The sequence below is a fragment of the Amphiprion ocellaris genome, chromosome 10 (assembly GCF_022539595.1).
Source record: "Amphiprion ocellaris isolate individual 3 ecotype Okinawa chromosome 10, ASM2253959v1, whole genome shotgun sequence".
Taxonomy (NCBI): domain Eukaryota; kingdom Metazoa; phylum Chordata; class Actinopteri; family Pomacentridae; genus Amphiprion; species Amphiprion ocellaris.
Genome location: NC_072775.1, coordinates 19406307 through 19420311, shown reverse-complemented (window position 1 = coordinate 19420311; position 14005 = coordinate 19406307). Strand labels below are relative to the sequence as shown.

Below are 14005 nucleotides of genomic sequence, written 5' to 3'. Positions count from 1 at the left end.
TGGTGTAATTCAGTCAACAGAATTATGAACCATAAAGGAGTTTGTGTTAAAACATGTTAAATCCCATTAAACATAAATGCATTATTAGGGAATACAGAATTGTTTGGTTCAGACTGTCGACTCTTTTCCTACCAGTATCTTAGACAAAATGAAAAGTTATGATGCAATCACATAAGTCACAAAATAGTTTATTAGTCAGCAGCAAAATCAAAACTATTTACAATGTGCAAAGTACAAACTGTGGTGGGCCTCTCCTACAGTGGAGGGCTAAAAGTAAAACTATATACAACTAAATCTCAAGTCTCTGGGAGGTGGACTCGCTGGCTGCCCACTGCCTGCACCAGCTGCCCCAGTACACCCAGGAATGACTGGTTGAAGGCAGCATTCTGGGCCATCTCCTCCCGCTGCAAGGCCGCTTCATTCTCTCTTGCCTCGCTGAGGGGCAACCAGATGTTCTCATCATGCTGGGCACGGTTCCGCTCCTTCTCAGCCTGCATCTCCACAAGTACGCTTGGAAGGTCCAATTTTCTGTTGCACCTTTTCCTCTTGCCTAGACCAAAGACAGAAAAGTGATCAGAATCAGCTTTAGTAAGTACACAACATGCAAGGAATTTGGTTTCGGCTGTTGGTGTCACACTAGGAATATGGAAGAGAACAATAAAGAAATAAAGAAACTATAGAAAGAGGAACAGGAAGAAAAATGAAATAGCAAAATTAAATAAAACAATATATACAGAAATTTACAGCTAGCCTGGAATAATCACATTAGCATTAGTGGCAGGTGAGACAAACTAATTCCCCAGCAACCTCTGACTCAGTGTCGCGTGGAGATTAAATCTTCAGTACAGATGCACAGACCGAGAGCGTTTTCTCCGGAGTGCTCCACCTTCACTTTCTAATCTCCTGGTAGCAGAAAGTGTGATGTCAAAAGAGCTTGTGCTGCTCCATTTTTTTATAGAGGAGAGTCTCAGAGGCACTCATAGAACTCGGTGCCACCTTGAGAAGACGGGGGCAAAGGAAGACCTGCTGAGAGATGAGCAGTAAAAATACAGCAGGGATGATCTGCTCACTTCTATAGCACGGCATGAGTAAATACAGGCAAAGATCTGCACTAGAAAATCATTTAAATATCTTTTTTGTCATCCAGATGTGTGTATCTGAACCTCCACGCCAGTTTTCTTCAATAAAGGACTGATCAAATTAGCAAATTATATTTATCATTTGTTTTTAAATGACAATATAATGTGTCTCTTAAGATGCTGTCCTAGTTTTCTCAAAAAATGTAGCTTTTTTCCCACTTTTTGTGTTTTTCTACAGTAGAAGAGTCAACACACACACTCACATTTCAGCCTGATGGAACAGTCCACCTTCCATCAATTAATCATCAGCCCTTTCATCTTTAATTAAACTCACCATCTTTAAAGCACACCCCTTCACGCATGCCATCGCTGTAGCTGCACACACACTCGCTCGTACGCAGACACAATGCAGTGCTCTGTGCTTCCTTATGGCAAATGTTCAGTGGGCGCATGAGCGCATGAACACACGCGCGCGCGCGCACACACACACGCACGCACTTGTGTCTTGGGATGTGGTCTCAGAGAATGAGCTCCCTCCAGGAATTCCCTCAGCCACTGGCCTTCCCAAATTCTGGCTTAGGAGCAGCTCCTCTGCCTCCGTTACAGGTGGTGGTGCTGGGCCACCTCCCTTTTTACAGGCATCTGCTTTCTTTCTGTTGGCTGAGTAGAAGTCTGTGTTAGTTTAAATGGGCTTAATTGTTTGACAGAACATGATATGGATGCAGACATTTAGGCTATGTGTGTGATAGAACCACTGCACAGTCAAACAGCCACTTAATAATTAAGCTACTTTACAATGTAAAACATGATCAAAATGAGGTAGCTCCATGAGATTATGCCGACTTCTTACCTGTTTGAACAATGTTCTTATATTTCATCTACAGCTGCTGCCACATGCGCTTCTCCCCCGCAGGACTGCACCTAAATGAAATAACAGAATAGACTGCTATTAAACAGTTTTCCTGTAATATTATTGTGATTTAAACTTGCGCATTGACTCGGGCAGCAATGTTCTCCCACGCCGTCTCCCTCTCTTTTGCAGCTGCAGGTGTTGCACTTCTTTCTAAAAACGTGTTCGAAGTCGCCATATGAACGCATTAAGATGTCCACTTCAAGTGGTGTAAAAAACGTAGCTCTCCGCTCCCCCGTCACCACGGTGAGTCGTCGAATCGGGGTTCCATTGATGCTGTCTTTTTATAGTTGCGGTGCACTCTGGGTGAAACTACTCCGAGGTGATTAAACCAACTCAAATCAGCCGTTGTGAAACCGAAAAGTCAGAGTTTCGTATCTCAGAGTAGATCAACTCAGAGTTCAAGGTTACACAGAGTTTGTTGAACCTGCTTCGTGAAACGGACCCAGGGTTATTTAAGGGACGGTTTGGGCCCTGAGTTGGACAACGCAGGCACAGACACAGAGAGACTTGCAGACAGGTGAATAATGGAAAGAGTTTCATTTAAAAAGATAACAAAACTAGTACATAAATGGAGAGCTGAACTGGGGAAACAAAACTAAACCCAACTATTCAAAACCCAGCAAACACTACGAACAGCAGCGCCGAGATCCCAAAATGGCTTTTGCCATATGGCAACGGCTTTTGCCATATGGCAAAATGGCTTGCCATATGGCAACGGCTTTTGCCATATGGCAAAATGGCTTGCCATATGGCAACGGCTTTTGCCATATGGCAACGGCTTTTGCCATATGGCAAAATGGCTTGCCATATGGCAACGGCTTTTGCCATATGGCAAAATGGCTTGCCATATGGCAACGGCTTTTGCCATATGGCAAAATGGCTTGCCATATGGCAACGGCTTTTGCCATATGGCAACGGCTTTTGCCATATGGCAAAATGGCTTGCCATATGGCAACGGCTTTTGCCATATGGCAATTAAAACTGTTACAGTTGCATGTCATTTCCTTGTACGGAAACCAAACAAATCAATCAACACTGTTTCTTAGATGAGTGGCAGCTTGCAGAGGACGTCTGCTGCACTGCATGAAAAGTGGGGTTTTCGTTCTCGTTTTATTTTTGTGTACTTGTATACTAAGAGGTAGGAATCTTGAATCTTGAAGTGTGTGTGGCAACCAGTCATGACAGACAACAGCAAGATTCAAATGCTAATTAGGGCCATTCACACTTCTGCTGATGTGTGAAACCCTCACCTCCATCCCTGAAGAACCGGTTCTGCCAGTTTAAGGCACAGCTGAAGTTCTCGAAATCTGTCTCTCATGCTGCGTTGAATCTCAGAACAATGAATAGCAATGATGTAATGATCAAGACCAACAGAGTGTCAGAGTGACAATTTAAAAGCTGAAGTCAAGGATCTCACTTTCTGTAACTTTACTTGAAGGTATTTTTGTAGAAACATAGAATAATTAAAGTGAGAAAAACAAGGCAAATTATATACACGTTTATATACACATTTCTGCTCGAATTTGCAACAAAGGAGAAATATCTATCCACAGTTTAAAACATTCTCATATTTAAGAGAAATGTAGCACTTTAATCAATAATCCAATGATTGTCATTGGAAATACGCACTGACATTACAGTGTGACAAAACTGAGTATGTGCCCCTGGTTTGCACAACAACCTCCATGGCCCTCCCACCTCTAATGGATCTGGTACCACTGGTATATGTGTTATATATGCCATGATATATATATATATATATATATATATATATATATATATATATATATATATATATATATATATATATATATATATATATATATATATATGGCATGCCGTTTAGGAAATTATATATATATATATATATATATATATATAATCTAGAATTCTGAATATATTGAATGAAAGTTTGAATATATTGAATGAAAGTCGGAATATATTGAATGAAAGTGTTCAGACTTTCATTCCATATATTCAGATTCTCATTCCATATATTCAGAGTTTCATTCAATATATTCAGAGTTTCATTCAATATATTCGGATTTTCATTCCATATATTCAGACTTTCATTCCATATATTCCGACTTTCATTATATATATTCCGACTTTCATTCTATATATATATATATATATATATATATATATATATATATATATATATATATATATATATATATATATATATATATAGCTATCACATGTAATAGCCATTACAGGCGAGGGAGGGATGTACACAGTACATCCCTCCCTCAGCTGATGCGACTGCAGCCTGTGAACTCATCCACATTGAAGCGTCCCAGCTGCAAACATCTCACCCTCAGTCTCTTATCATCATCTCAGGAGACTTTAATCATGCATCGCTCTCTGCCACTCTCCCCACGTTCACCCAGTACGTGACCTGCCATACCAGACACAATAAAACCCTGGACCTGCTGTATGCAAACATCAAGGATGCATACAGCTCCTCCCCCCGCTGGGCCACTCAGATCACAACCTGGTGAGACTGCAGCCCATTTACATACCTATGGTGAAGAAACAACCCCCCACCATCAGGTATGTGAAGAAGTGGTCTGACGAGGCCACTGAGGTGCTGCAGGACTGCTTTGAGACCACAGACTGGGATGTGCTGTGTGGTCCACATGGGGAGGACATTGATTCACTGACTGACACTATTACGGACTACATTAAATTCTGTGCAGAGAACATCGTACCGACCAGGAAAGTACGGTGTTTCTCTAACAGCAAACCCTGGGTGTCCCTGGAACTGAAGGCCCTGCTGAAGGAGAAAAGGAGGGTTTTTGGATCTGGGGACAAAGAGGAGCTGAGGAGGGTGCAGAAGGAGATAAAGACGAAGATCAAGGCGGACAAGGCCAGCTACAGGACCAAGATGGAATCTTACCTGCAGGACAATAACACAAGGGAGGTCTGGAGAGACCTGAGATCCATCTCTGGTTCCAGCAGAGGCCATGAGAGGGGAGCTGCAGCAGGAGGCCGGGAGTGGATCAATGAGCTGAATCTGTTCTTTAAGAGATTTGACTCTGCTCCCACTCCTCCCCCCTCTCATCAAAGCACCGACCAGCCAACTCCTTCTTCACACCTCAGCTCTCTACCACCAACACCACCACCACCTCTCCTCCATCCTCCACCACCTCCGGACTCTACATACAGCCCCATCACCCCTCCTTGTCTCACCCCCCACCACCACCATCACCCCTCCCCCTGCCACCCTCCTAAATATTATTACTACTGTTCTATTATTATTTTATTTCTACTACTACGTCTATTGCTACATAAACTGCTGTAACAATGTGAATTTCCCCTGGCGTGGGGAGAAATAAAGGACTTATATATATTGCCATGTGGCAAAACCTAAATGCCAGATGGCAAACCAGAAATGCCATGTGGCAAAATGAAATGCCAGATGGCAAACCAGAAATGCCATGTGGCAAAAGGAAATGCCATGTGGCAAAACCGAAATGCCAGATGGCAAACCAGAAGTGCCATGTGGCAAGACCGAAATGCCAGATGGCAAAAATGCAACGGCACATGGCAAACCTGAAACGGTATATGGCAAGGATGATGGCGTGTGGCACTGTATTCCACTGGTAATGGCGTATATAATGTCACTGGTCACAATCAACCATGTGGCGGTGGTGGATAAGTAGAGGAATTAAAAATGGCGTGTACTGAGTTTCAATTCTGAGTCATCTCTCTGCAATCTCTCATCTTTCACCTAAGAAACCTCTAAAACTGTGTCATTGTTGACATGGAAAAATACACCAACGACGCCCCCTACTGGCAGATATCTGACCGTGTGAAAGAAGCACAGTTTTTTCATACAGCGGATATTTCAGTGAAAAAATAAGTATCATCTGTACATACACGCAAGGCCTGTCCCTGCCTTTATTAGTAATATTATTACTACCAATCGCTGTAGAATTGGTAGATGTGGTGCAAACTGTGTGGCTTATATTTCACAAGTGAAACTGTATATGGCTGATTTCAAAATTAAAAGAATGTCTTTATGACCCTTAAAAATGACATGCAACTGTAACAGTTTTAATATAGCGCTATTAATAATGTACAGTCGTTCATAAAAAAACAAAAGTGCAAGCATACGTCTTGCGATTGCACACACACACACACGCACACACACGCACACACACACACACACACAGTATATACAGTGTATAGACTATTAGGGCATATGGCCGGTTAAGGCTAGGCTGGCTCCGGTGTCTAACACGGTTAGCCTAGCCACCTAACACGGCCTGTGACGTTACGGTACTCATCGGCGGTCATACGTGTACAGACGTCAGTGTGAGAAACATAAAAAATATAGTAAACCTAAATCGCACTGCACGTGAATCAAAAGCACATTGCATGACAGTATTTTGTGACTAGCGTCAACAATGATTAGTCACACAATTTCGCCATATACCAATCCTGAGTCTGTCATAAGCCACTGCTGAATGCCATATGGCAAAACCGCTCGGCCATATGGCAAAAGCCATTTTGCCATATGGCAAAACCGCTCTGCCATATGGCAAAACCGCTCGGCCATATGGCAAAAGCCATTTTGGGATCTCGCTGTCTCTCCCACTTCAAGTGGTGTAAAAAACGTAGCTCTCCGCTCCCCCGTCACCACGGTGAGTCGTCGAATCGGGGTTCCATTGATGCTGTCTTTTTATAGTTGCGGTGCACTCTGGGTGAAACTACTCCGAGGTGATTAAACCAACTCAAATCAGCCGTTGTGAAACCGAAAAGTCAGAGTTTCGTATCTCAGAGTAGATCAACTCAGAGTTCAAGGTTACACAGAGTTTGTTGAACCTGCTTCGTGAAACGGACCCAGGGTTATTTAAGGGACGGTTTGGGCCCTGAGTTGGACAACGCAGGCACAGAGAGACTTGCAGACAGGTGAATAATGGAAAGAGTTTCATTTAAAAAGATAACAAAACTAGTACATAAATGGAGAGCTGAACTGGGGAAACAAAACTAAACCCAACTATTCAAAACCCAGCAAACACTACGAATACAGAAACGGAAATCAACCAATACTAAACTGGATTAACAAAAGTAAACTAAGGAGGAGTACTCACAAGACGGAGAAAAAGGAGTCCAGAAGTGGGGAAGCAGAGTCCATGAGGGAGCAGAGCGTGTGAAGCCATGCGAGTCTTTGTGGGAATCCAAGCCTGGAGAGAAGCAGGTGTCTAGTAGTTTATGGTCAAACAGGCAAAGAGTCACTAAGCAGAGTTTAAATAGTGAGCAGGTGATATTGAGGGCAGGTGAGCTGATTACTGCAATGTGAGTCACCTGCAGTAATCAGCTGAGAGTGCAGACAGGTGAAGCAGGGAGAGCAAGAGACAGGAACGAGGAGAGATGACAGACAGAGTCAAGTTGCTTCACCTGCCTGCACTCTATTTGCTGATTACTGTAATGAGTGTCACCTGCAGTAATTAGTTCACTCCATTGACTGTTCTCTACCTCACCTCCAGTATTTAAGCTCTGTGCTTCCATTCACTCCTCGCCGGATCATCGGCTCACATCTCTCCATGGCTTCTGCTGCATTCCTGGATTGTGGGTTTCCCCACCAAGCCTTCTACTGCTTGTCAGCTTCAGCCTCTTGGACTCGACCGATTTTGCTGTCCTGGATTTCTCTCTTGTGGACTCTGTTCAACTCCTGTCTGTTTTTGGATGCTCCCTGGTCTTCAGTCTGCCAATTTTGTTTTTCCACTAGCTTCTGGGTTCTCCTAGCCTGCCTAGCCTTTAGCTCTGTTTTCCCATGGTTGTTGTAAGTACATTGCTGTGTTGTTTGGTTGAGGTTATTCCTGTTTAGTTTTGTGGTTTTTGTAGGTTTGGTAGTGTAGTTTGTTTTAGTGTTGTGGTTTAGTTTGTCTGCTGGGGCTTCCGTTTCACGAAGCGGGTTCAACAAACTGTTTTTGGTTAAATCAAGTCTGAGTAGTTTCCCCTGGAGTTAAGCACGTGCACCACAGCTCTGAAAAGCCAGTATCAATGGAGTGCCGATTTGACGAGTCACCATGGCAACGGGTAAGCAGAGGACGACACCGTTTGAATTGGAAATCTTAATGCGCTTATGTAGCGAGTTTGAACACGTTTTTAGAAAGAAGTGCAACACCGCTGCAGCTGCAAATGAGAGGGAAACGGCGTGGGAGAGCCTTGCGGCCCGGGTCAATGTGTAAATTGAAACCACAATAATATTGCAGGAGAAAAGTGTTTAATGGTAATCTGTTGTGTTATTTCATTTAGGTGCAAGAGGGAGACGGCCTGGGAGAGCATTGCTGCCTGAGTCAATGTGTAAGTTGAAACCACAATAATGTAGCGGGGGAAAATTGTTTGATGGTAACCTGTTGTGTTATTTTGTTTAGGTGCAATCCTGTGAGGGAGAAGTGCATGTGGCAAACAGGTAAGAAGTATTTATCACTGGATAGAGAAATTCTGGCCATTGCATTACCTCCACTGTGTGTTTGTTGAGTCTTCTCCTCTACAGGCTGGGGACCTGGAACCTTTGACTGAATTTTAAGTAACTATACACTGGCTATCTTTCTATCTTTCTGTCTTTCTATCTGTGGCACAGATAGCTAGACAGCTAGCGGAGCTAACTATGATTGATAAAGTTTTCTGCACATCATATTTACTAACAAACACCAAAACCTGAACAATATATACAAATGCTATGTGTTACATTAAATGTATAAATTGACTCACTTTGTGTGGCTAATACCTTACAAATAGTCTGTAAACCTTTAATTGGTTTCAGATGTGAACGTTTCACTATACACTGCTAAAACTCTATATGCTAGTACATTACCAAAGGAAGCAATCATTATTAACACACAAAGATGTGATTTAATATTATATATTTATTTGTTGTCTTTAACCCACTTCTCATAGGTTGGCCTAACAACAAAATAAACCCTATCCTTTCATCAAGATCTTGTTACTACAGAAAAGTACAACTTCATCCTGTGACATCCATGTACAACTCCATACTTTAATTTCCTCTATATATTTTCAGTTATCACTAACACAAATTGACAAACCACTTACTCAAAATCAATCACACACCACAAATAAATATATGCAATACTTCAACCACCATATTACAAGGCCACATCTACAAATGTAAACATTGCAACACAACTTAGACATGGCTGCATGTTCACACTTGAACTATGTAAACTATCGGAAAAACAAACTAAACTAGCTCTTTCATTTGTATGAAATAAAGAAAAAGGATGCACTATGTGTCATGCAAAAGTTAAGTTATTCTTCTTGCTATACTTCTGTTTTTCTGTCCCCCGACTGCTATTGTTTTCTTTAATGCAATTCTGACAATAAACTTTTGTACCTTTTGCAGATGTGTCTGTGCTATTGTTTTATTTGTGAAGGTTAGCAAGACTACATGACAAATTAAACACCAAAACATTAAAACAGCTGTTTTAAGAATATTCCAGTTTGATTAAATCAGTATTGCAGGAGTTTGTGTTAAAACATGTTAAATCCCATTAAACATAAGTGCATTATTAGTGTGACAGGAGGTCGTCTCCCTCCTGGCCGCTGTTGGACGCCGTGCCAGCGGTGCGAGCACCGTAATTGCTGGGCGGTACTATGCGCCCTTTATATTAAGGTGTGCAGCGGTGGAGCTTCCTGTCCTCCGCTCCCTGCTTGCTTCCGTGGTGGCTGTGGTTTGGCATGACGGCGTTGGTGGACGCAGCCGTTCTCTGGTGTATCCAGCTGTTCTGATTGCTGTCAAGGCATGCTGTCTGAATACGTAAGTGTTCTGCCGCCTTCTTTTATTTTTGGCGTGTGATTACATCTGCTGATCACCATATTTCCACTCCTTCCAGCGTGGCTGAGTGCTGGGGTGAATTCCCCGGGGTGAAGCGGGGATCTGCTGGAGCCCTGCTGGGCATAGGATCACAGGCTCGCTCTGGGTGTGTGTGGGTGTGTGCACGTGTGTGTGAGCCGTATTCTTGTGGCTCACACCCTCCAGTTGCCAGGTACGTGACGGGTTGGTTTCCCCAGCCGCTATTCTGATTTTATGTAATGAGTTTATTAACTGTGTTATTTTTCTTTCCAGTTAACAGCCCGACATAATCGGACTGCCACCATCACTTCAAGCTGAGCTGCTGTTTTGGTTCTCCTTAATATTTGTTTGGTGAACTGTTTATGTTTTTTTGATTCTGTTGTTTGCGGCGGCTTGGAGCGGACTTCTCAGCCCAGTACGGCTGAGTGCCGTCTGCGTCCGCTGCCTGCAGAGGCTGGTTGTGTTGCTGCTGTGTCAGAACTTGTACAGCTGCAAGGGCTACTTCACTTGATGGTGTTTTGTTTTCTTTGTTGTTTGGAAATTAATTCAGGTATTTCCTTTTGGTGTCTTGGTTTGCTTTGTTGCATTAGTTTAAATGTGTTTTTGTTATTTTCTTTGTGAGTTTATTTAGCCTTATGTATTGATTTAATTCATCATTTATTGTTCTTTGGTTTTGTTTTCTTTTGTCCACACCAGTTATGGTTAGTTTGGCCGCGTTTTATTAATCTTTGTCTCTGTCTTCTGTGTACAGGTGCTGTGGCTTACTGTGGCAGTTATTTCCTGCTGGTGGTGTCTTCTTCACGGTCCCCCCTTTCTTTTGGTTTTGTGTGTGTATTATTTGCAGTGTCACGGGTGATTCATTTGAGGATTCCTCTCCCCTTTTTGGTTGTCCTGCCGCAGGGTAAGCCCCAGCCTGGGTTTTTTTTTTATTCCTTGTTGCCCATTCTTTCTTTTAGTTAGTATATGTTAACTGGTGTGTGACATTATTTCCTTCCTTACAAATTGTTAATAAACATTGTTAAATTTGAACACGTCTCGCCCCCCTGTGTTATGGAACCTGTTGAGCCTTAATTGGTTTAGTGACAGTGAAACACACTTGAGCTAGGATTTCCTGGGTGCAAGTCACAGGTGGCGTTGTTGGGACCATAATTGGTCTAATTGGCTACAAACATTGCTCGAATTTCGCCACGTTAGGGAATACAGAATTGTTTGGTTCAGACTGTTGACTCTTTTCCTACCAGTGTCTTAACAGACAAAATGAAAAGTTATGATGCAATCACATAAGTCACAAAATAGTTTATTAGTCAGCAGCAAAATCAGAACTATTTACAATGTGCAAAGTACAAACTGTGGTGGGCCTCTCCTACAGTGGAGGACTAAAAGTAAAACTATATACAACTACATCTCAAGTCTCTGGGAGGTGGACTCGCTGGCTGCCCACTGCCTGCACCAGCTGCCCCAGTACACCCAGGAATGACTGGTTGAAAGCAGCATTCTGGGCCATCTCCTCCCGCTGCAAGGCCGCTTCATTCTCTCTTGCCTCGCTGAGGGGCAACCAGATGTTCTCATCATGCTGGGCACGGTTCCGCTCCTTCTCAGCCTGCATCTCCACAAGTACGCTTGGAAGGTCCAATTTTCTGTTGCACCTTTTCCTCTTGCCTAGACCAAAGACAGAAAAGTGATCAGAATCAGCTTTAGTAAGTACACAACATGCAAGGGATTTGGTTTCGGCTGTTGGTGTCACACTACGAATATGGAAGAGAATAATAAAAAATAAAGAAACTATAGAAAGAGGAACAGGAAGAAAAATGAAAGAGCAAAATTAAATAAAACAATATATACAGAAATTTACAGCTAGCCTGTAATAATCACATTACAAGGCCACATCTACAAATGTAAACACTGCAACACAACTCAGACATGACTGCATGTTCACAGTTGAATTATGTAAACTATTGGAAAAACAAACTAAACTAGCTCTTTCATGTGTATGAAATAAAGAAAAAGTTCATCACCTACAGCTTCAAATTAAACGGCAAAGTGTTGCTCTCCTCTACTTGCAGCGACACAAGGAAAAACAACACAGGCCACAAGAATATCACAGGCCCTCTCAAGAATGACCCTGAACTGACATAGACACTATAAATGAGCTTTCACCAAACCTAGGATCATCTACACCTGTGCTCTTGTCCTACAATGAGCCTGATTGAAGTTCTGTTGGGGGTCAAGTTAGAAGATCATCACTCTGACTTGACATGGTAACCTCGATCACCCAGCAGAAGGCCATCAAACTCTCCTGTAATGTACACTGGATACATTAGAATATATTGAAGGAGGTAGACAAGTCAATTATATTGTTAAAATCTTTATGCTGCTTATCACATTGCAGTCTGTTGCTCAAGTTAAACTCATCATAAATCCTCAACTCATGAACAAAACCACACCACTTGACCTCCACATTAGAAATAATATATGCAGCATCACATATGATCTTGACAGTACAGAGAATAACACATGTTGAACGACAATGCAGCCTTTAACATGTTGAAACTGTAGTCAATCTACCTGCAGCCTACCTGCACATTTATGCTGTGAATGCACTTCCTACTCACATAATCAGCTTCAGTATGTGAGGCAACTGTGATGGTGATGTGTGTGCCATCTATGCAGCCAATCACACTAAGAAATCCTAAAAGAAATTAAAATTACTAATCCCAACCTGACATTACAACATTATGTCATTAACAGAATATGATGTAAAATTAATTTAACAGATCTCTACATCATTCATCTGCAATCCTGTGAAACTCCTCCTTGATGGCTCTAACAGGTTTATGTCCAGGGAAAACCACAAACATGACTTAAAAACCCTTTCAAGGCCAAGCACACTTTCCTGCCTCCCCTGCACACAGTTGCCTTACTGAAGTGCTCTGCATCTCAGACATTAGATAGAAAAACTTCCATTTGCAAAGAACCACAGTGCAACACATCTGCTAGGATGTCAGAGCATGACTGCAGTTGGTAATGTTGCAAATGTAAGGACAGAGTAGGTTGTGGATGTAGATTATGAACCGTATTGTAAAACACTACCACTCTAAAAGACAACTGTCCAGAAATGCAACAACATCTATGCACAGCCTGATAACAATCTCAAAGAATCCCAAAGAATATTGAATTCTCTACACAGTAATGCTGCTCCTTCATCCACTGCACCATTAATCAAAGGACATGACATTTTGACACACAGCAGAACTAGACCACAAAAACTCACCTGCTGACTGAATGAATGACAAAATCAAGTAACATATGTGGCTGAAAAAGCCTATCACAGCTGACTTAGGGCAAAGGCAGGGGACACCCTAGACAGGTCACCAGTCTGTCGCAGGACCTACATACAGAGACAAACAAGCACTCTCACATTCACACCTACGGGCAATTTAGAATGATCAATTAACCTCAGCATATTTTTTAACTGTGGAAGGAAGCCGGAGTACCCGGAGAAAACCCACGCATGCACAGGGAGAACATGCAAACTCCATGCAGAAAGATCCCAGGAAAGCCAGAACAAACCAGGGATCTTCTCACTGCAAGGCAGAAGTGCTAACCATTACACCACTATGCAGCCATTATCATTAATGATAATATAAAAAAACTTTCTAACATTCCCTCCTGTTTATCATTAACACATTCCTTTATGATCAACAGACTCAAAACTAGTCATGGGATGAGGCCACATTATTTCTAAACCACAGTTATTCACTGTTGCTAAATAAAAACAAAATTGACTGAAAAAGTACACAGGATGTGCTCTAACAGTAAATAGCTGAGAAAACCCAGTTGCCACCTTCCAGCAGGACAATGACAATTACTGACATCTCTCTAAAGCAAAATGCAAGAAAAACTCTTTATTCTCATTACAAGGACACATAAAACCACTCAACAAGCAATGTACGCAGACAAACACACATACACATTTCTGTTTCACTGTGTTCACTAACCTTCTCCAGTGTCGCTCTCACACATGCACGCACACACACACGCACACACACACATATGCCCCCACAGAGTTAGAGAGGGGCACATGTGAAACACTGAGCCACAGACCAAGCTGTTAACTGCTGACAAAAAGAACAAAGATAGTTATAGCCACCCTGATTCCTTCACACACATCAGTCCCACTCA

At 42.3% G+C, this 14005-nt stretch overlaps 1 protein-coding gene across 2 annotated transcripts; it reads left to right on the top strand.

Annotated features, from left to right (window-relative positions):
* Positions 1–4225: 4225 nt before the first annotated feature.
* On the top strand, positions 4226–10852 carry LOC118471329 (proline-rich protein 12-like). Of its 2 annotated transcripts, XR_008603100.1 has the most exons (4): positions 7934–8310; positions 8382–8419; positions 9644–9787; positions 9864–10852. XR_008603100.1 is itself a non-coding variant. In XM_055014845.1 (2 exons), exon 1 carries the CDS (start codon positions 4520–4522, stop codon positions 5297–5299), a length of 780 nt encoding a protein of 259 aa, XP_054870820.1. In that variant the 5' UTR covers positions 4226–4519; the 3' UTR covers positions 5300–8310; positions 8382–9372. The 2 variants fall into 2 exon arrangements, 1 of the variants encoding a protein (XP_054870820.1); XM_055014845.1 differs by lacking the exons at positions 9644–9787; positions 9864–10852 and having other exon boundaries at positions 4226–8310; positions 8382–9372.
* Positions 10853–14005: the final 3153 nt, after the last annotated feature.